Genomic DNA, 23,264 nt, shown 5'->3' on the forward strand with positions numbered 1-23,264 from the left:
TGTCAATGATCGGTATGCATGCGCTGCTTGTATCATGGCCATCATCAATGAACATTGAAGGTCAAAGGTTGATGAACAATGGCCTATGATATCATTCTAGTCCTATGATATCATCTTGGAAAGATCGATGTTACTTTATCTTGATTTGGGTGAATGATGGAAATGAATCGACAATAGATTATCACTTGAATTCAAATGACTGCACTGAACGAAAATGATACAGAGATGATTAAAAATTCGCTTTCAAGCAATGACTTCAGCTAGACTTAATTGTTGTTGATATAGTCTTGATAGTTGATATTTGATATAGTTTATGATTATGATGATGCCCCAGGCACTGGCAGGGATGGAAGGTATAAAAAGGCAACATCAACAGCCACTGGCAGGATCTAAACTATTTTCCGATCATAACTCCCACTTGGAACGAGTAATGATTGTGACTTAATTGTGAATAATGGACAGAAACTGGGAAATACTTCAGTTGTGCAAAGGTGAAAATCAATGAACTTCCATCTAAATGGAAGTGAAGGGTCATTCTTAATTGCAACATAGCCTGAGAGGACGGGGCGGCATCTAGACATTTTCATCTTGCAGTCGAAGTACTATATATCAAAATGTGCCTCGTTATTCTGTCCTCTTACAAAATGTACGTATTTATTCTTTGCGACCATATATTTTCTATATGCACACTGCACAATTGCAATGAGCTCCTGTTAGTAATGCAGTGATGATAACATTGATGTCAGATAACTTTGCCGTATTGAGTTTATGATTATTCTTCGTTTTTGTCGAGCCCACCGGAGGTGAGGGGAGACTAAGGGATCGCCTGCGGCGTCTGTCCGTCCGTCGTCTGTCCGTAACGCTACAAAAACTTCAATAACTCTTTACTCTGGGTTTCAATTGCAATCAAACTTCGAGGGAAGAGGGGTCACACAAAGTTTCACATTTTACCATGTATGAAGGTCACCTCAAGGTCAAAGGTCACAGGCAGGGGTCAATGAACTTTAGGGCCCAATGTTAAGATTTTATGGCGCGTTTCTATTATGGGTCATAACTTTTGATCCATAACTCCATTTGTGACCAAACATGGATGGTAGATGTCCCTTGGGGAGTGGATGGTCACCACAAGGTCAAAGGTCACAAGCAGGGGTCAACAAACTTTTAGAACCCAATGTTAAGTTTTTATGGCGCATTTCCATTATGGGTCATAACTTTTGATCCATAACTCCATTTGTGACTAAACTTGGATGGTAGATGTCCCTCGGGGAGTGGATGGTCACCACAAGGTCAATGGTCACAAGCATGGATCAACGATCTTTTAGAGCCCAATGATAAGTTTTTATGGCGCATTTCTGTTATGGGTCATAACTTTTGATCCATAGGTCCGTTTGTGACCAAACTTGGATGGTAGATGTCCCTTGGGGAGTGGATGTTCACCACAAGGTCAAAGGTCACAGGCAGGGGTCAATGAAATTTAAGGGCCCAATGTTAACTTTTTATGGCACGTTTCTTTTTTGCCATAAATTTTTACCCTTTTATATCTCTTTTTATCTGTTATATATCTTTTTTTAATCTGTTATATCCCATTCGCGTACAATTTCTTGTACGCGAATGGGCGAAACACACTATGGCACTTGCCTTGTTTCTTGTTGATGTTGTTGTTATTGACCAGTGTCTTGATATATTACTGCGATATTGTATGACCAGTGTCTATATCGTGCAGTTGATAATAAATTGTATAAATTTCTTTTTTTTATTATATTCACAATATTCTCCCCTTGTTATTTCATCGTCTTCTCTGACTGAATTTCTTCCTCTTCTACCTTTCTCTCATTTTCCCTCTTTCTCTGATTTTTTCTTTTTCCTATTTTTCCTTTATTTCTATTTTCTCCTAAGATATTATATACTTCATTCTTTATACTTCAGCTTTTTTCTTCTGTTGACCGATTCGGGTTCGTTGAGGGCAGCAGACAATTTGTGGCACTGGGCGCAGCCATTAGCTCAAATTGCGGTGTCCCAGCTTACCCCCCCCCCCTCCCCCCCCCCCCTCTCCCCACCCCCCCCCCCCCGGGCAACATGTTTATCGCGCACTTGTAACTAAGGTTCGCGCATTTAGCAAGCATTCGCCGCGCAATCAGTACGAGACGCCTATTGGCTAGAACAACCATGCATCAGTTTTTCATTCCGTGCGCTTGCTAATGAAGGGAGGGGGTGGGGGAGAGGGGAGGGGGGGGGGGGCGGGGACGGCAATACACAAAGCGCGTCACAGAATCGGTCAATTAGAGCTCCCTCTTTCATTTTCTTCCTCTCTCCCATTCTTGTTCCCCTTCGTGCGGAGACGTGTATACTATGTACGACTACAATAACATGTGAGATGTGCATGTGAGTGACGTATAATGCGGAGTGGGGGGGGGGGGGGACTTGGTTCTGACACTCTAAAAAACATCCGGGTTAGTCTGACCCGGAAAAGGGTCTGTTGGGATCACACTCCGTTCCGGCCAGAAATGACAAGGAATGGGGTCAGATATGACCCCATTCAGAGTCATGAGTTGGGTCAGGGTGACCCCATTCCGGGGCTTCATGACCAAATTCCGAGTCATTTTTTACCTGGAACGGAGTGTGACCCCAACGGACCCTTTTCCGGGTCAGTTCTGACCCGGGTGTTTTTAGAGTGAATATAGGCCTATACGTGTGAGTTGCATACATAAGTTAGTAATCTTTAATCGAAACAGAATGAGTCAGAGTACTAAAGAGAGAACTTTGAATTCAACGTTGATCCACTCTATACTCGGGACCTGTTTTTGTCTTTTTGTTTTGAATATGGGTATAATGCTTAATAATGCGCTCAGCAGTTTTGCTGCTTTTCAGCAGGTCCGTATGATATACAAAAACAATGATAACAATCAGTACAAAGCAAGTCACAGACACATCTCCCTTAGGCTGTGACGATATGTAAGGCCACGTTGCAGCTGATTGTAAGTACATCGAAGGTAATAGTTGTGTTTCATTGACATTAAATATCAGAGAAATTCACTATATCACCATTTTAAAGGACAAGTCCACCTTCATATACATGTGGATTGAGTGAATGCAGCAATATTAGTAGAACATTATCAGTGAAAGTTTGGGGAAAATCGGACAATCCGTTCAAAAGTTATGAATTTTTAAAGTATCTGCGTAGTCACTGCTGGATGAGAAGACTACTATAGTGTATGATGTCATATGCGTACAACCATATAAAGAAAATAAAAAGAGAATTTCACAAAACTTTACTTTTTGATTTAAGCGCACATTAATATTCTTCGACTTGTTACTGACATATGTTAGGGGTAATATTATTCCCCCTGCCTTCTGAAAGAGAGAAGTCAAGTGTTCTTTTGTTATGCGAGAAAAGTGAGAATATGTTGAATTTTCTTTATTCTTTCTTTATATCGTTGTACTCATGTGACATCACAAGCTATAGTAGTCTTCTCATCCAGCCTTGAGTGAGCAGAAACTTCAAAAATTCATAACTTTTGAACGGATTGTCCGATTTTCCTCAAACTCTCAATGATGTGCTCTACTAATATCGCTGCATTCACTCAACCCACATGTCTATGAAGGTGAACTTGTCCTTTAATACCGATAGGCTGACCTGTAAATACAATAAGCTCTTTATAGGGTATATATATATATATATATATATATATACCCTTCATTTTCTGCATTTGAATTTAGACCAGCGCCCAAACCACTGATCTCTACGAGTAAGATCAGTGATCAGAGAGATCAGTGCCCCTAACTCAACTCTGATTTTGAATAACCGCCGAACATTTATATTTCCTTTAATTTCCTCATGATTTTGCCGAAATCATTAATTTTGTCAAGTATTCGCTACCGCGTATGGGACTTGTAGGCATCTTTGCTGTCAAGGATTAGAAGAAATGTATTCTTAAAGGGAAATTAAGTTTTAGCAAAGTAAGTAAGCACTGATCTATATATTGATGTTGTTTCTATAGCTAAGCATTTCCAGCGGAGGATTTATGCTCCATTTTCAAATTGACTTTGATATAAGAGGTGAAAAGTAAAAGGCAATGGTGTAGAAATTTCATCAAAGTGGGATTAAAAAAAGTTTTAAATGATTTTGGTCACAATCATACAAGCAAATATCCAGGATGACGTCACGGCCTCACAACCCTCCGCTGGTTTATTCACAAAAATCTTATATTGGCTCCTTGATGCTAGCCATGTGACACGCCCACGAATTTTAGTGTGTGCCCGATCTGCGGCACACATACACAAAACAACAACAAAAACAGCCACATAATAAGATACTATCCCCATCACACCACTATAGGCTCGCCTATGCTCTTTTTCATCAACACTTTCACATCCACGACATCAAACACTTACCATTGCGATACGAGTTATGCTAGTAAAAGGGGTGGGATTCGGTGGACGGGTTCAGTGCTCCCACTCCTCCTCCTCCTCTTCTTCTTCTTTCTTCTACTTCTTCTTCTTCATCTTCTTCTTCTCATACTCCTCCTCCTCCTCCTTTGATTAATATTGTCTAACATGAGTTTGTTTTCTTTTGCTTTAGGCAAAATTGTTTCCTTTCTTTTTCCTCTACTTGTGTTTATTTGTATTATAGAAAGCGAGAGTGTGCATGGGTGAGGGGAAACATAATCGTTTCTGCTTATGATATGATTCCATCGATGTGTATATGGCCAAAATATTTTTCTAACCAAGCTCTTGGTTTATGGGCCTCTAAACGCAAGACAATATCCTATAGCTCTTTTTGTGTAGGAGGAGAATACTCAGAACTAAACTTCACAGTTCGCACTTTTTTTTGTATAGGCCTATAGGATATCAAAAAAGTTCTATAATTGCCTTGGCTCATGTAGAAGCCACGATTAATTGGCTATTCCTCCGTATAAACTGCCAAGGACAGTTGAATGAATGCAAGAGATTGTGAAGGGTACTGTTTACCATTGGCAGCAGCGATTTAAAAAAAAATGTTCGAGTTATCACATTATTGATGCATAGATTGTGTATAGTCAGTTGTATTACAAAACATCCTATATACCATATAAACGTTTCGCAATAAAGCCTAAAATATAAAAGGGGATATCACTGTTTTTCTCATTAAACAATGACTGTATAGATGGTTCATTCTGGAAAGACTTTTATTATAACTATCACACTTTGTACATTCAAGAATACTTAAAATTGAGTATACTGGTTTACTTTTTTTTTTTTTTTACTTTGGTTGTTTCTATCCCTAAGCACATTTCATAACTATTTCAGAGCACTAATTAAAGCTAGGCTTTTGTTTCATCTGCAAAGGATAAATAATGCCTTAAGGAGAGGGGTGAAGATCAGTGGCGGATCCAGGGAGGACCGCAACCGGCGCACGCCCCCCCCCTTTATTTTTTGTTGAAACAAAAGAAATAAAAAGAAAAAATGGGGTGGGGAGGGGTGCGTGCGCCCCCCCCCTTTAATTTTGTAAACGCGCCCCCTCTTTACGGAATTCCTGGATCCGCCCCTGACAGTGGCGTATCTAGGGGGGGGGGGGGGCAAGGGGGGCACGTGCCCCGGGCGCCACTCCTTGGGGGCGCAAAAAACGAGAAAAAAAAAACGAAAAAAAAAGAAGAAAAAGAAAAAAAAAACGAAGAAGAAGAAGAAAAAGAAAAGAAAAGAAGAAGAAAAAAAAACTCGCCCGGAAGGGGGGGGGGAGGGAGAATGGTGGGGGGGGGGGGGGGCAGAAAACCAAATCAAACAAGATAAAAACAAAACATGATGATGACGCAGACAAAATGACAGTGTTTATTGTGTTCACACAAGAATTCCATGTTCTGTCAGCTGAAATACAAAAATTTTCGGCTCGCTCGCTGCGTTCGCTCGCCAAAATTTATATAAATAAAGAAGGTAAGAACAAAACGTGATAATGACGCGGACAAAATGACAATGTCTATTGTGTTCACACCTGTCATTTTACATTTAGCAGGCAAAATGTTTCACGGAGCAGCTGCTGCAATTTCTTTCGTTCTGAAGCGATCGCCAAATGGATCAAAAGAGGGCGCCAACGGTTTCGAATATGGGGGGGGGGGGGGGCGCAAAAAAAATTCAAGCAAGATAAGAACAAAACGTAATGATGACGCGGAAATATGCAAATTTAGGCTCACTCGCTCGTACAATTTAGAGTATTTTTTTCAAGTCCAGAGTTTGTTGGTATAAATCGATATCTATAAAGCCGTCACTATATCTTGATTAGGATTGAAAGATTAAATAAGCAAAAAATGACAAGAATTCAATGTTTTGTAAGTAGAAATACAAAAAATTTTGGGCTCGCTCGCTGCGCTCGCCCAAATTTATCCAAAAAAAAAAGAAGAAGAAGATAAGAACAAAACGTGACGATGACGCGCACAAAATGACAATGTCTATTATGTTCACACATGTCATTTTATATTAAGCAGGAAAAATGTTACACGGAGCAGCGGCTGCAATTTCATTCGTTCTGAAGCGATCGGCGATTGGATCAAGAGAGGACGCCAACGGTTTCAAACATATTGTCTGGGGGGGGGGGGGGCGCAAAAAAAATCAAAAAAGATAAGAACAAAACGTAATGATGACGCGGAAATATACAAATTTCGGCTCACTCGCTCGTACTAATTTAGAGTACTAGTATTATATGTCCTCAGTTTGTTGGTATAAATCGTTATCTATAAGGTCGTCACTATATCTTGATAAGAATTGTAAGATTTAATAAGCAAAAAAATGACAAGAATTCCATGTTTTGTAAGCTGAAATACAAAAATTTCGGCTCGCTCGCTGCGCTCGCTCGCCAAAATTTATCAAAAAAGAAAGAAAAAAGAGATAAGAACAAAACGTGATGATTACGTGGAAATATACAAATTTCGGCTAACTCGCGCATACTAATTTCGAGTACTTTTTAAATTCCTCATGCAGTTTGTTGGTATAAATCGTTATCAATAAGGCCGTCACTATATCTTGATTGGAATTGTAAGAATTGATTAGCAAAAAAATGACAAGAATTCCATGGTTTGCAAGCTGAAATACCAAAATTTTCGGCTCGCTCGCTGCGCTCGCTCGCCAAAATTTATCAAAATTCATTACATTCAAATCACCCTCAAAAGACCCCTTTTAAGTGCTTGAAAAAGCATATCGTGTGGACTTTCTGTAAAGTCCCTACCGGGATGGGGTTGGGATTGAACACTTTTTCAGAAATTAGGGGCGCAATTTTCGCGCTTGCCCCGGGCGCCGTTTTCCCTAGATACGCCACTGCATAAAATAGAGAGGTTTTATGCATGCTTTCAAAAAACAAACAAACAAACAATCAAACAAACAAACAAAACAAAACAAAAATGTGTGTGTGTGGGGGGGGGGGGGGGGATCCCTCCCAACTAACCATGCATGGGTTGTGACAAAAAGCACCATTACATGCACTGTTGCATGTGGTACTGTCACAAGCAGGGAGGTGGACTCGCCACACAACGAGTACCATCGCATCAGTCTGCAAGCGTCTGAACTGGAGGCTAAGCAATAGTGTTATTTCGTAAGAATAATTCGTGGACACCAACAAAATATTAGTACGTGCTGTAAATTGACATTAGAACTCTACCAGAAGTACCAGAAGCCGCCGTCATGATTCCCACAGTGGCCAGAATTTCATCACGATCTGTAAGGAATTTGCAGACTCTCCCCTTATTTACAGAAGTGGTGGGTAAACCTCATGGACCGCCATGTTCAAGGATTCGACATGCTGCGACAGTAGCCAGTGAGTCAGTGTAGTCCCATATATCTGTATTTATGTTCGTCAACAAGGGTTGCCAGAAACACTAAATTTATAACTATGTCTAGTTAGAGTCTGGGCAGCAGTTTGTCCCAGGGGTCCAGTTTGTGGCACCGCCTAGGAATATCTAACCAATTATCTTCAAAAGTAGACGGATATTTTTTTCTAAATTGTTTTATTTGAAGAGCAACTGAAGAGCTTTCTTTTGATATCAGAATCATGAAATATAAACTCGGATGATGATGCATGATATTATTGATGCCTGGCCTTCATAATTCTAATTTAAACCGTCTGTGACTGTGTCACGCTGTTTTTAAAAAGGCAATAACCTATGACTTTCTCAACAAAACGTTAAGATTTTGTTCTGTTGCTAGGCAACCACCATCATCCCTTGTTTGTATCTTTATAGTAATTTTATAGTAATTATACAAAATCTTACTAAGACTATAGAGGCCTGGCATGGTGGTAAGGATTCCTTGTGTAACTGTGTTCAATATTCTAAAATTCATTACCTTTGTCAGTTTTGAGGATGGCAACAGTGACCAAAATGTCAGGGATGGGTCCGGTTTGCGGCACCCCTATGGGATTTACACACATTGCACATAGTGCTATTTTACATGTCAAAATGGTTGAAATTGATGAAATATTTTTACATGCAATCTTGAAAAACTATGAAATCATGAAGGATCGAGATAATGAATCTAAATAAAGTGTTCTAACAAGATGAAAACTAGTTGGACCATCAAAAAATATTTGGCTTTTGCAAAATTTTAATGTTTGAAGAAATCAGGGGACATTTTTGTGTGGGGTGCTGCATACTGGACCCCCCTTGCCACAAACCGGGTCCTCTTGGTGGTTGCAGATTTTCTGCATAAAATTGATTATTGTGACTAGGGTAATTGTCCACCATACAAAATTGTGATGCGGTGTCAAGAGGCCTTTGGTACCTCTTCCAATGAAAAAAAAAATAATAATAATTTCTGTTGCCCGTTTTACCAGAATACTACTAAATACCCTTGAAAAGGCCTTAACCTGCTGCAAACTGTTAACTGGGTCCGCTACTCTAGCAACTAGTAGAATCTATGCATGGATGAACATCGACTGCCATGACTTAGTGTAATTGATCACCTATAACGTCCCTCTGGATGTGTGCAGTTTTGTTAGTTAAATACATCCGCAGTTGATGACAGTGCAAAGCTTAGGGACTTTCCGGAGATGGGCATGCATGGCTGACTATTAATAAACATCGTCTGTTCTGACTATCTGTATGGTTGGACCTACTACTCATCGACCACCTAATTTTTATTTGCTTAGTAAGAATATTTAACACTGAAATTCACGTAAAAACTTGACCTATGTGATTGAGAAAATCCAGCACTATCAAATGCTGTAGTTCCACTTTCAATTCGAAGTTTCAGTGCAAAAATATCGCCGTCGAACTTGCGTGGTCTCTTTTCAGCTCCCTGACGTGCCGCTCCTTATTTAGATCAACCACTGTTTTTGTATTGACAATACACACAAACCAAATTGTATTAAACACTGTGTTGTACAAAGCTTTTTGGAAAATGCATTGACATTACATTACGATTCGGTTAGAATATTCATTTGAAATTTTGTCCTTGATTAAAACCATTAATGAACAGTTAATTTTCACGTTTTCCCACACATCCTCAGCAACGGTCAAAGCCAATACATTTTTGTGTGCTGTGCGCGCAGTGCAGTGCGTACTAAGCGTTCTGTGTGCCAAAACTACGCAGTCGGTTTCAAAAAGGGTGGTCGATGCATGTAGAGCTACCATACCAGTGTAATTTACTAGTGATCTAGATAGAAATCTAGACCTGACCCAATCTAAATTTACTTTTATGTTTAAATTACCATACTAGTCTGCAAGTAAATATGCATGGTAGATCTACAATGGTCTACATTTTACATCCACCAGCTGCAGGCAGGGGTTTGAACTGATGACATGACAAGATGGCTTGGCCATGGCATGGAGTTTTGATTATGGAGGCAATTCACATCTTACTGTCATTAAAATGACCCCTCAAATGGCAATACTTGTCATTGATGATACAATATGTCAATTAAATTGATGACTTGGGCATATGCACAAGTCTCAGTCTCCTCACACTGTCAGATTACAGTCTTATTTTGTCTGCAGCAGTGTAGGTAATGAAATTATTATTGTCGTATAAATAAAGATTATTGCTGAATGCATAGGGTCTACATCAAAATCACTTAGCGCATATATTGGTTCCAACCGCCGTATACATTACTGTCATGCAAGTAGTGAAAATTATGGATGGTGTTTTGGTTGAATTTTATTTGAATGTATGCATATGTGGTAAAAATAGTAATATACTTCAAGGGAGATGTTCTACTTCTTGATCACTTCTCACTGTGGTTGAACTGAAATGTAGCCATGCCATGATTCCAACATGCTTTGTCAAGGTATGGTAGCCTTCAGCATTCATGAATGATGGACTAATACAAACATTTCCCATACCAGGGTACTCTTTTTGTTATCATTTATCATTCTGTCCCAGTAACATGTTACAGAGAAACATACATTTCACTTATTATTTTGTTGTGTGTGTTTGTTTTTGCAAATTATACTTCCCAATAATAACTAACATGTGAATGTACATATGTATGTTCTTCTACAGGTCAGTCAAAAGATGGTAGTGTTGATGGAAGAGCCCTGTACCTAGATGCCCAGTCCACCACACCCCTGGTGAGTAAATGTTAAAGCGCAATCCCACTGCATTTGTACAAGTTAGCTTCTGTGAATAGACTGAAATAAAACAAGCAGAATGGTCTCCATGCTCGAGATTTTTTAGATTTTTCACTTTCAGGAAGTAGTTGTAGTGGTTGATAACACCATGTATGCAAATGTGATGATGTAGAGATGTCATTACCTCACAAGTTTCTCAATGTCCTGCACACAAATCCTCACTCAATGTCATTTTGAAATGAAATGGAAAAAAAAAAGAGGTATGTTGTATGCATTGCTTTGACTTATTGAAGTGTTACAATTACCTAACATTTGTGAGTTTAAAGGGGATAGGTGAGAATCCCTAAATTATTGATTTAAAAACATGGTATTTCCCCAAGGCAACTTCCCATAATCTGTATAATTTTGAGTCGTCAAATTCCAAGATGGCAGAACAAAGGGAATAATATTTTTAGGGCACTAAACTAGGAAGGAACAAAAAATAAAAATATAAAGATATCACAGAATATGTGCAGGCAGCAAAAATTGTGATCACAGTGTGTTTTCCAGAAAATAGTAAAACATGCTTTGCATGCTTGCCCTTTATACAAAAGCGTGATGGCTGGCGAAAGTAAGTAAAGTTATTTGATAATATTTGTAATAACTGTGATGATTACTTACTAGGACCCAAGAGTCTTAGATGCCATGATGCCCTACTCCGTGACATACTACGGCAATCCTCACTCCAGAACTCACCAGTATGGCTGGGAATCAGAGGAGGCAGTGGAGCTTGCAAGGAAGGTGAGACAGTTAACCCGTTCCATGCTGAATTCTGAAATCCCCATAGACTTCTTACAACAATCACCAGGTTCCCATATAGAACGGGTTAAGAGTTAAAGGTTTAAAATGATGGTTAACCCATTGAGGACTAGGCCCAAGTATACTGGGGCAAGCGGCGGTTATGAGAAATGCGTATTGAAGCAAAATCAGTCTGTCGTCAACGGGTTAGAGTAAGAGAAGTAACTGTTCACACTGGTGGTCGGTCAGGTTGAGTTAGTGAAGTTGAATTTCAGAGATGATAATGAATGCTGGCAGTCAGTATCATCATTGGTTAGAGGTTCTGATAGGATTTGGTGATTAAGGTCTATGGATTTCAGAGTTGTCTCACATGAAAAGACGTATTCTTGTAAAGCCCAGAGCCTTGCATTCACCGGCCATCATTTTTGAAAGCCATATTTGAACAGTAATCATGCCTTCTCTTCCCAAACAATTCACAAGTAGATACAACAATAAATATTGATGTAGTTTAAATTCAATTCTCTACGCTTGTCTTGACAGTAGTCTCTACCCACAGGATGATGTCTTATATAGAGTGGTGATTGGTCTGTCTGATTCAGTTTAGACCATTTTTTAAGGGATGGCTCGTAACTGATCAGTGGGAATCAGTGGGAATGCTGTGGGATAATTGTTCCAATTCTTGTGGGATTCATTTAAGAGTACATTATATATCTATTGTTGTGTGAAAATTATTTGCAGTTTAATGCCCTGTCACTGTACAGGCATGCTAACCTGGAAACATTGAACTGCACATTACTTGAATATGAGATCATTCTGAAGCAAATAATTTTCACACAACAATAGATATATAATGTACTCCTAAATGAATCCAACAAGGATTGGAACAATCATCCCCCAGCATTCCCACTGATTCCCACTGATCAGTTACTAGCCATCCCCTTTAAAGAAAACCTCAAACGTGATGTGTCATGAGGGATACATTTGATGAATAATGGAAGAAAAAAAAAGCTTGTAAACTTTTCAAATTCTTCTACTTTGGAACATGTTTTTTTTTGTGATATGATGATGACGTGTAAACAAATTACCTCTTGAATTTGCTTTTTACACATACACCATTTCATCCTTGGGCCGTCAATCATGTATATCTTGTGAGTACTCCTAATTTAACCTTTACTGACTTATCTGAGTGGAATCTTTAGTCCACCCATTTTTAAGAATGCAAGTGCCATAGGTATGTAAGTAGTTAGCTGCAGCATTACCAGTACGATATGTGCATGTTTTTATCTCTGGCTGCATGTGGGCATGTAACACACGATCTTAATAGTGACATGTTACATGTACCACTCAATCTCTACGCACATAGTTATTACTTATATTCAGTCTGTCTACATCTTCCTCTGTGTCTATTGTGCTACCAACAGCAAGTTGCTGATTTGATAGGGGCGGATGCTCGAGAAATTGTTTTCACAAGTGGAGCAACAGAGTCCAACAATATCTCTGTGAAGGTGAGAAAATTCAATTATACCAATGTTTGGAGAAATATCCAATAACAATTTATGTTTCATTATCCTGTGGATCACAATTGAGTTATATACTGTATCTATGAATCTGATGTTAAGTTGATTTTCTAGTGAAATCAGAAATATCTACATGCAGGAATCAGAATCACAAATGTGTCCATAGATGAGCTCAGGTAATGGGTACATACCTCTGTGATATACACAGAAACTCGCTAATGTGTGAGAAGACATATTGTATAGATGCTTCATGTCTTCCAGATAAATCAGTATTCTCCTAATAATTACACGTGTAGACTCCTTCATGAGCTTCTTTGCTGGTGAAAATGTTTTTGGACTATGTAAATAATGCCTATATGAGTCAAACTATGCATGTGAGACATGTGTTGTGTTTGAATGTGTTTTAACCCTAACTAGGCCGGGGGGCGCCTCCGAGGGCCCCCCCCCCCCCCCCCCCCCCCCGATGTTCCGTGCGATGTGTCGCTAATGCAAAAAGCTATCGCCGCGACGTTTCATGACTTTTTTTTTCAAGTCTCCCGCATCTTTTGACACCAAATTTGGGATGCCCGGGTGCACGGTTCCGAAGTTGCGCATAAATATGTACGTGCATGTCAGACCAAAAATTGCTGAAAAAGGTGAATTCATGTACAATTTCAATGGAAACTGTTCTTACAGGCAAATTTCATAAAAGCATGATTATTTGGGGGGTTTTATTGATTAAAATCAATTAATAGTATATTTCTTTGTTCGGAAGAATGTCGCGGACAAGTTTCATCGAAAAAACAATGAAAAACATAAAGTCGAAAAAAACAAAGAAATACATAAGAAATTCACAAAAACAATAAAATACTTCAGAAATTTTTTCTGATGGCACAATTTTTTTCTCTTATATTTGCTTAGGACACTAAAAACAATATTTAAACAAAAAATGGGCCCATTTTGAGCTTTATTTACTGATTTATACCAAATTGTCTGATTTCATGCATCATTATGCATAAATTAGCATAATTTAGCATAAATGATAATTTTTTTGAAAATCTAACATCCTAGTACTTTAAATTACATCATAGGCCAATTTTCGTCGCGATCGCGCGGTCGACGGCCGAGATCTGATCTACCTGAATAGCCTGGCCTAGTTAGGGTTAAGCCTGTCATCTTATGCTCGCGTCTAGACTGATCTTCGTACTCAAGGTAAATTTCAGAAAAAAATGGGTGTGGATCCATTGTTGCCTCCAAGTACTATGACTATTGTGTAGACTGACATTGACTGAAAATTTGTAATTATGGTGACAATGTTTGATGATGATTTTGTAATGGTATAATGGGTAAAGAAGAAGTACATCTTCTTTATTTGTGTCTAATTTTTTTTTTCCTTTTATGTGCAGGGACTGGCAAGGTTCTACAAGTCCAAGAAGAAGCATGTTATCACAACCCAGACAGTAAGTAAAGGGATGTGTCATACATCATAACATAATGTCATTTAGAATGTAGCTGTGTGTGCTACAGCTTCAGGCACATGTACATTTAGGATGGCGGCTTAAAGATCACTGATCATTCAAAGTATGCTGCTTGTATAAAATTGTCCAATGTTTCACCTCTCATAGCAACCATAGAACTTAAAGGCATAATTTGCCATTTGCAAAGGAAACAAAAACCCAGCATTGGTGCTTTAAAATAGTTCTAAAATATGAGTTAGGGATAGAAACAACCACTAAAAATATAAATTGGTAAAATCGATGTTAAGTATTATTGAATATACAAAATGTGAACAATACAGCTGTAGTTATAATAAAATGTTTCCAGACTGAACCGTCTACAGTTAACGTTTTATTGAGAAAAATACAGATATCTCCTTATATTTCAGGCTTTATCGTGAACATTTTATTTGATAGGATGTTTTGTGGTACAACAGACCTACACATTGCATAAAATATCATATCTTGACATTTTTTAAATCACTGTTCCCAAAGGTAAACAGGACCTTTTATAGTTTGAAATTTCATTGATCATGTGACTGTTTTGATGGGAAAACCAATATATTTTTCTTGCTAACAAAATGATGTAAATAGTGTATGTGTACCACAAACAGTATTGTGAAGCATTTTCAGCATAATGATTTTAATAAGCATTATAAGCATTGATTCCAAAGTGTTACTTCCCTAACAAGCGTAGACTTAAGAGTTGAACAGCTCAACTTTTGGATGTGACTCTCTACGTCTTCCTGAATTAGTCTACCTTACATTACACACCATGACACTCCTGCTCTTTGTGCTTTGCTGTGCAGTAGTTGGCCACAAACAATTTAAGATTTCCAGTTGTATATGTATGTGGTTTTGGTGTAAGCTATGCAATTTATCTCAAGACAATTTGCCTGTGGTAGAAAGATTGCTATCTTATCGTACAATTTCTTTTTCACCAGGAGCACAAGTGTGTTCTGGATTCCTGCCGCGTCCTGGAGGGAGAAGGTTTTGATGTCACATACCTGCCAGTGAAAGAGAATGGGATCATTGATATCAAGGCAAGACTAAGTTTCCCTGGTCAGCTATGTGTAATTTACTTCCCGGCAAACTTCCTGTTATTTGAGCACATGATCGCACAACAGACAAAACTGTATAATTTTAGCAAAATGAAACTATGCATGGTTTTGGTCTCTAGCAGGCATGCACTACAAGAGCAAAAACTATGCATCCACCATGAATACTTATAAAGTTGTAAATGTGTGCAAGAGAGAGCAAAATAATGAGCAGTCTGCTTATTCAGTATGAAATGGAGCTAAGCATGTGACAAACTTCTCAAAGTTTCAGCCACGTGTGGTCATGCTATGTAGAAATATGCATAGTTTTGCAAGAAGTGAGAGACTTCTCAAGTGCTTGTAGGAAGTTTCGCCAGAAAGCTTTGGAGACTTGTGCAGTCATACTGCCCAACCTACATTAAGCACAGTACCGACCGGGTAGTGAAGCTATGCATAATTTCGCGTAGTCTGAATGGGGCAAGTGAAGCTTCAAATTGTGTCTGGTCAGATGGTGTCTTGTATGTTTACTCCTAAGGGAGAAAACATATGGATGAAAAAAAAAATGCAAATCTGAGATAGAAGTAGAGACTCTGTCTTGACTTAATATGATAACATTTATACTAGGAATAGCATGCTGGTTTAATTGTCACACATGTAAAAGGCAGGTTTAGTATAACGCAATTAAAATTCAGGAATATATTTTCTGTGAGAAGCTTGTGACAGGCTAACCAGTTTCCCTGCTCCTCCCCAGTGGAACCCAGCATGCATGCATTACCAACCTTGGTTATAAAAAGTATACATGAAATTCTAGTATAATGCTTAACCAGTGTATTGCTTAATGTGTCTTGGAAGAGACCTCAAACTGTCTTCATGCTGTAACAGAGCCATTAGAGCTATTTTAAGACAAAAGTGGGTGTCCTCATGACCATTTATGCAGTTTGTAACGAAGTCTCTCAAATCATCAGATTAATCAATGCTGAACTATGTATGCTCTAATAATGACAATGAACAAGAAGATAAGTATTGATGTAATATAATGGAACAGAATCATTCATTTTTCTGTGAATGGTGAATGTACTAAACTTGACTTTTCATTATATGACAGGACCTGGAAGCAGCATTCAGACCAGACACCATTTTGTGTTCCATCATGGCTGTCAACAATGAGATTGGCGTGAAGCAGCCCATCAAAACTATCGGTGAGATACATACTCGAGGAATGAGGGGGGGGGGGGGGGGGGTATGCAGTTTCAGTTTTTTTCATCTTTTTGCATGTTTTCGGGTCACACTCATGCTCTGTGCAGGATATTAGCATGATTCATCATCATCATCCACATTGCCAACGCAATCGTTATCATCATCACCATTATCATCACCATCACCTTCACCATCACCTTCACCATCATCATCAGCAGCAAGCAGCAGCAGCAGCACTGTGTCCATAAAGTGCTATACCATGCCAGAGCAGTTACAACCACTTTATTTCTTCCTTAGAGACCTGTCTCTTGTGAGCTTTTGTACGTTTTTGGTATGATTGGAGGTGTAGAGAATCTTGTGAAATTAAGTTGAAGACATAAAAGTGACGTCCTCTGTCTCGTGTAAAAAAGGGAACTTTTATAGGAGCAGCTCCTACTATTTGAGAGATGCATCCCAGCTGAAGTATGCAATGCCTTGCCAAATACTTGTGTCAATCATCAGTATTTACTGACTATGAAACTTCTTTGCAAATGTTGTATACCTATACTGTATACGCTGTTATTTTTGCGTACAGATATTTTCGTGAATGGCGATGTCACAGACATTTTCGCGAGATGATGTTTTTTCGAATTGACGCCGACGCTTATGTTAATGCTCTATCAACAAAGTGCATGGAGGCACTTTCGCATGTTGTTAAATTTGTGATCTAACTGTGATTCGCGAAATTCGTGAAAATTAAACCATCGCAAAAATAACAGCTTATACAGTATATTACACCCTTCTTTAGTTTTTGTTGTTGTTGGTGGTGGTGGTGCTACAACTATATGACATGATCGTTTCAAAGTTTTCCATTCGGAACCACTGTACAATCACTCAATGTACATGCAAATGTCATATGACAACTGTTAAAGATACAGTCATCTCATGGGGTTATATATTACTGTTTCTCCAGGAAGAACTATCATGACAGCCTAGCAATATATTAAAAAAAAAAACAATCATCTTCATGCAAAGTAGCTGAGTGGAAATGATTAGGGAGATTTTGTGCCCAGTAACAGATCTGACTTGTTTAAGATCGTATCTCAAACCCTGTTGCAAGAATTCATCCAGGAAGGGCATAGGAAGTGTGTGTTTGTTATCCATCTTGTGTTTGATTCAAAGAGTATGTGAATAAAGATAAGAGTATGTTGTGTTTTGTGACTAAATGTTGTACAGGTGAGATGTGCCGCGCCCGGAAGGTCTTCTTCCACACAGATGCTGCTCAGGCCGTCGGCAAAATTCCTGTGGATGTCAACGACATGAAGATCGACCTCATGTCCATCAGTGGGCACAAGATCTACGGTCCTAAAGGTAGAGTACAGCAAAAGAAATGAATAACTTGGCTTCAGCACTCTTGTGTATGCTTACAGAGTCTATAATAGATTAATAGGGCACATGCTGTGATTCCAACCTCCAATGGTAAACCATGTAAGCCTGCATGGGAGGTAGTATGTGGTACACGAAGTGTAGTAGAAAAATTAAACTGTTTTAATTGTGAAAAAGAGTCATTCTTTTGTGAATAAGCTTTAACCTGGTGTGTTTCCCCATCTTTTACTTCTTTCTGTTGTGCTTATGTAGTAGAAAAATTAAACTGTTTTAATTGTGAAAAAGAGTCATTCTTTTGTGAATAAGCTTTAACCTGGTGTGTTTCCCCATCTTTTACTTCTTTCTGTTGTGCTTATCTTTATCATAATCTCTTTGATCATGGCATACAAAATGCATTTGATTTCTGAGTGAAAGAAACATTTTGAGAAAAGTTAAAGTTCATTGATATGAGAAGATCTAACATGTGGTACTCTTGATTTTATCCATTAGGCATTGGTGCCCTCTATGTTCGTCGCAGGCCAAGGGTGCGAGTGGAGCCCCTGCAGAGTGGGGGTGGGCAGGAGAGGGGGATGAGGAGTGGAACCCTCCCTGCCCCACTGGTGGTCGGCATGGGAGCAGCGTGTGAGATTTCTCAGCAGGAGATGGAGGTACGCTCATTTACATATATGCTTTCCTTTACTATACACCATGAGACCATCTATTCCAGTTCCTTGGCAGGATTTAAGGGTATATCCATATTCTAATAGCAGTGTGAAGAAAAACAACCAGCCACCTACTCAGGATTATTAGAGAGAAAGTAAACTTCTTCTCAAGAATATTAGCTGGAAGATCAGCAAGGGAATAGTTGAAGTGATGTATAATATATTGTTATTTTTGTTTCATTACATCTGAATGGAATTGAAATGCAACTGTTTTGTTTTGTGTTTTTTCTATATTCATTATTGTGCATGGTATCATGTCATAAAGGAATTTATGTTTCTCTCGTAGTATGACCACAAGAGAATCAGCATGCTGTCTGAGCGTCTGATCAACAAGATAAACGCTGCCCTGTCGAACGTGATCCGTAATGGAGACCCGGAAGAGACGTACCCTGGCTGCGTCAATCTCTCATTTGCCTACGTGGAAGGGGAGAGCCTGCTGATGGCTCTCAAGGATGTGGCCCTGTCATCAGGGAGTGCCTGTACCTCGGCATCCCTGGAACCGTCCTACGTCCTGAGGGCCATTGGTGCTGACGAAGACCTGGCTCATTCCTCCATTCGGTAAGTTAGCCAGTAGCTACCCATGGTCTGTCTTAGACAAGGGCTATCCAGGACTTTGTTTCTCTTCTATCAGTTCTGATGGCAGAACCTTTGAGTCATCAATGTCTGTGATTTTGCACTGAAATCATGTCTGTAATACCATAGTTTATGTAGTGGAAATACAGAAAACACAACACTGAAGTGAATGATTTTTTTTTCTTGGTTTTTCTTTTATTGTCATTGTATGACTTCAAGCAATATGCTATCCGACTTTTATAGGATAAAAAGTGGTTTTAGGGAAAGAAATGGGAAGTGCTGAAGTGACTGAGGCAAATGAAGTGATAGAAAGCATTTTGGTCCAGTTGCCTTGAATCCAGTCCCACAAACAGATATGAAAATATGCTTTTATGTCATTCTGAAAATATGAGTATGCGTATTAATCTAGCTTTGATTGTGTGGACCAGCAAGTTATGAGAGGAGACACAATTTGCCAAATGATTAGTGATTCATGCCTTGCTTCACAAACGCTGTTATCCACAGAGCTAAGAGAGGCCAAGGACATTCACTTGAGAAAACAAAAAAGAACAATAATGTGCAAAAAGTACATGACATTTAAATCAAGAGTATTTGATATGTATTTGTTATGTCTTCTCACAGGTTTGGTATTGGGAGGTTTACCACCGAAGAAGAAGTTGACTACACTGCAGAGAAATGCATCAAGGAGGTTACGCAACTCAGAGAAATGAGGTGAAGAAAAAAAGCCCCAAAGTTTGTCATGTTCACGGACAGCAATTCCAGTATCACACACAAGATCAAGATATATCTAGCTGCTTGATTAGGATAATATTAAAGAGGTTTAATCAAGAGGGTTGACTGTCTATCAGGAGAAAAGGTGGCATTCTTGGAATGAGAAAGGAAAGAGCCGTGTACAGTGGACTCTCATTATAACGAAGTCCTTGGACCAGCAGTTTTATATCAACATTTTGTTATAACGAAACAAATAGAAATACATAGAGTAGAAAATGTTACGGCCTGAATTTTTGTTTCGTTTTGACTGGAATTTTGATTTTGTTTGTTTTAATGGGAATGCACTGTTCCCAGAAATTTACTGTGAAGTCAGTAATCCAACTTCAGTGGTCGGTGAAAGCATTGAGAAAGCGATGGAAGTAATGCTGTGTCTTTTGTACAGTGTGTGGCCAAAGCAGGGATGAATTTGAGACAAATACTATAAGACATTTTACAACTTTTGTGGTTTGTTTATAGGAAAGTGAAAAGATAATCCAATCATGTGTCAAAATCAAGAGTGAATCAGCTTTTTGTGTCGTGTGTTTTCCTCCTTATTCATGCCTACTAAATGAATGAATCAGAATTTCATAAAGCGCATTTCAATTACACTATTGTATTTCCAAGTATTTTTTGAGTGATTAGTTTGGGGACTTGCATGAAACTGAACATTTTGTGCCAGCAACACACTTGAGTAACATTTGAATTAAGCATATCACCTTAGTTTCATTCGTGAAAGCAGAAGACAAATTTCTGGAATAACTATACAAGTGCAGATGGCGAAGTACAAATAAATATTCAATGCTAGGTACTTATTCTAAAGGACCGTTGTAAATGCTCTTTACATTGAGAGGAGAGTCTATCGGGATTGCACATGACAAGATAGAACAACTAAAAGTCTGAGCAGTAGACCAATAGCTTTATTACTCCTTTATATCCATATTATTTGTTACTACATAGTACTTCTGTGTTAATTAACATATAAAAAATTGTTATCAATGTTGATTGAAATGCAATATTACTGTTTTTTTCTACATAGCATGTGGTTGATGATTCTTTTTATCATATATCATAAATTTTCCTCTGTCAGCCCACTCTGGGAGATGGTGCAAGAAGGCATTGACCTGAAGACCATCAAGTGGACACAGCACTAGTGGACGAAGAAATCTCTTAATCTTTTCCAGGAGGGTTACTTCCTTCCGTACAACAGGACACTTCTTTCTCAGCAGATGACATTCTGCACCGTGCCATCAGGCTGGTGCGTTTGGTTCATTTTGATTGCTGCTTCCTTGCTATTGGCACTCCAAAACTGTTTGCGGATTCTTTTTTTCTTTTTCTTTTTTTTTTTCCTTTTTTTTGTTGATTATTGCAATACTTCCTTATTTATTGTCAAAGTGTCGGCCTTCTCAAATCCACAAACTCCAAATTCCAGTTTGTATGTGTCATATAAAGCAGTAGCATTGGATTTGAGCAATGTAAATTAGCATCTCATGTTGCAGGCTTCAGCCATATGATGCTGTTCGAGCCTAGGGGACGTAGGGCATTGTATCATTAAGCTGACTCAACAGAAGTCGTGACATTATTTTACTTTTCTTTTTTTCATACATATCACTCAAAACTATCAAAAAAGGAGTAACATTTCATGTTGTGAGTCACTGGATAAGATGGTATGGTGGATCTAAAATAAGTGACAAAATGCCGACATAACTTGATCCTGGTTGTAAAAAGGGATTGGACATATTGGCCAGTTCACAGTTACAACCTCTCGAAATTGATATGTCAAATATTTAAAAGTTGGACAGATCTTCATGAAAACAATATTATAGATATATTCATGTATAAACCAGGTGCATATTGGAATGTACAAGTAAATATGTATTCTTTCGAACCAGTTTGACAAAAGACATTCATGCAGCACTTACTTGTAAGTTTTGTAACTGTGTGTAACTGCTGTTAAAGATTATTTCATATTTTGTGAAGTCTATGATACCCCAAACATTGCAGACTCATGCAACCTGTGCATGGCTTTTAGGGCCATAGCTTATAGGAACCGTTCTCACTCTCTTCCGATCAGTGTTATCATTGTCCTGTATAATCCTTTTTTTTTTAATGTAAACATGATTATAACATTTCAGGTCATATTTATACAATGCAAGCATATTTCAAGTGCATTAGCTGTGCAAATCGGGAATGCACTCCAGATAACTTGGTGTGTGACTGTGATATTCCTCTAGGTTTTCGGAAAAATCATTACATTATCCTGTATTATGATAGGCATTTATTGGCATTTGAGATAAAGACAATTACAGTGTATTTCCAGCCAAGGTGCATAGAGCAGCTTTAACTTTCAAGGGAAGTTTAATCATGTGCAGAACCAATTTATATACTTTACAGTACAGTCAAACCTGTTTACAGTGGCCACCCAAGGGAGACACTAAGAGTGGCTATTAAAGACAGGTGGTCACTATGGACAGATTTGATTGTATTTGTGTGCAAGTGTTTGTGACAGCTGTAACAATGGTTACACTCTCAGTCTCACAAGTTCTTCAATGATGAAAAACTTGTTGGATGTGGGAAAGTTTTGCTGTACATGGTCTTTTGGGGAATATACAGGAATCACATGTATTTTCACACGGTTTGAGTGAAATCAGCTATCGGGGATAGTCTGGTTGTAGCATTGTGGTCCAGAAGGCAGTGCTGTAGCTGTTGGGTCAGAATCCCTCTGATTTTGCATCATTGACATGTTTGTCAAAAATTGTAAATCAGCAGTTGCGATCTTAAAATGAAGATTGAAACATTTGAGGAGAACAAAAGATCTGCTATAATGCATTTTCTCCCCTCTGCATAAACAATCTCTCTATTTCATTCAGTAAGCCTTATTTGCCTTGGACTATCTAACATAACAATATTTGAATTGAGAGGCTCAGGGCCTGGGTATTGTAGTTCATTGTGTCACTGCTGGCAATTTTCCATCATGTTTGTTAAAATTTTCAATCAGCATTTGCCATCTTATAGTTTACAGAGGGTGACATTTCATGAAAGTCTACTACAGTACATCATCTCCCCTCTGCATAAAAACAATCTCTTTCAAATCAACTTTTAGTTGGCATGGAGTCAGAGTTCCTTGCTGGATAAATTTCATCAATGTGGGGATGTTCACCAAAAGAAATTGGAGTGCAGTGATGTTGCAATATGTAATCTCATAGCTTGCCATGTTTTGAGAGGTAGTTGGTTATCTATTAATGTGTGTTATGAATATAATAACCATTCACTTCCTTACTAAATGTGCATCATTGAATAATTGCAAAATGTTACAAAACAAAGGAACATATTTACTCAGTATAGCAAA

At 38.5% G+C, this 23,264-nt stretch overlaps 1 protein-coding gene across 1 annotated transcript; it reads left to right on the forward strand.

Moving 5' to 3' along the window:
* Positions 1–7,644: 7,644 nt before the first annotated feature.
* LOC139720810 (cysteine desulfurase-like) lies at positions 7,645–22,615 on the forward strand. The gene is made up of 12 exons (XM_071632150.1): positions 7,645–7,777; positions 10,459–10,526; positions 11,190–11,306; positions 12,725–12,808; positions 14,206–14,259; positions 15,240–15,338; positions 16,438–16,531; positions 17,745–17,879; positions 18,384–18,541; positions 18,882–19,153; positions 19,790–19,879; positions 21,006–22,615. The coding sequence occupies exons 1-12, from the start codon at positions 7,645–7,647 to the stop codon at positions 21,067–21,069; spliced, it is 1,368 nt and encodes a 455-aa protein (XP_071488251.1). The 3' UTR covers positions 21,070–22,615.
* Positions 22,616–23,264: the final 649 nt, after the last annotated feature.

The sequence above is a fragment of the Diadema antillarum genome, unplaced genomic scaffold (assembly GCF_040938485.1).
Source record: "Diadema antillarum isolate AM-2024a unplaced genomic scaffold, OU_Dant_1.0 scf00000012, whole genome shotgun sequence".
Lineage (NCBI taxonomy): Eukaryota > Metazoa > Echinodermata > Echinoidea > Diadematoida > Diadematidae > Diadema > Diadema antillarum.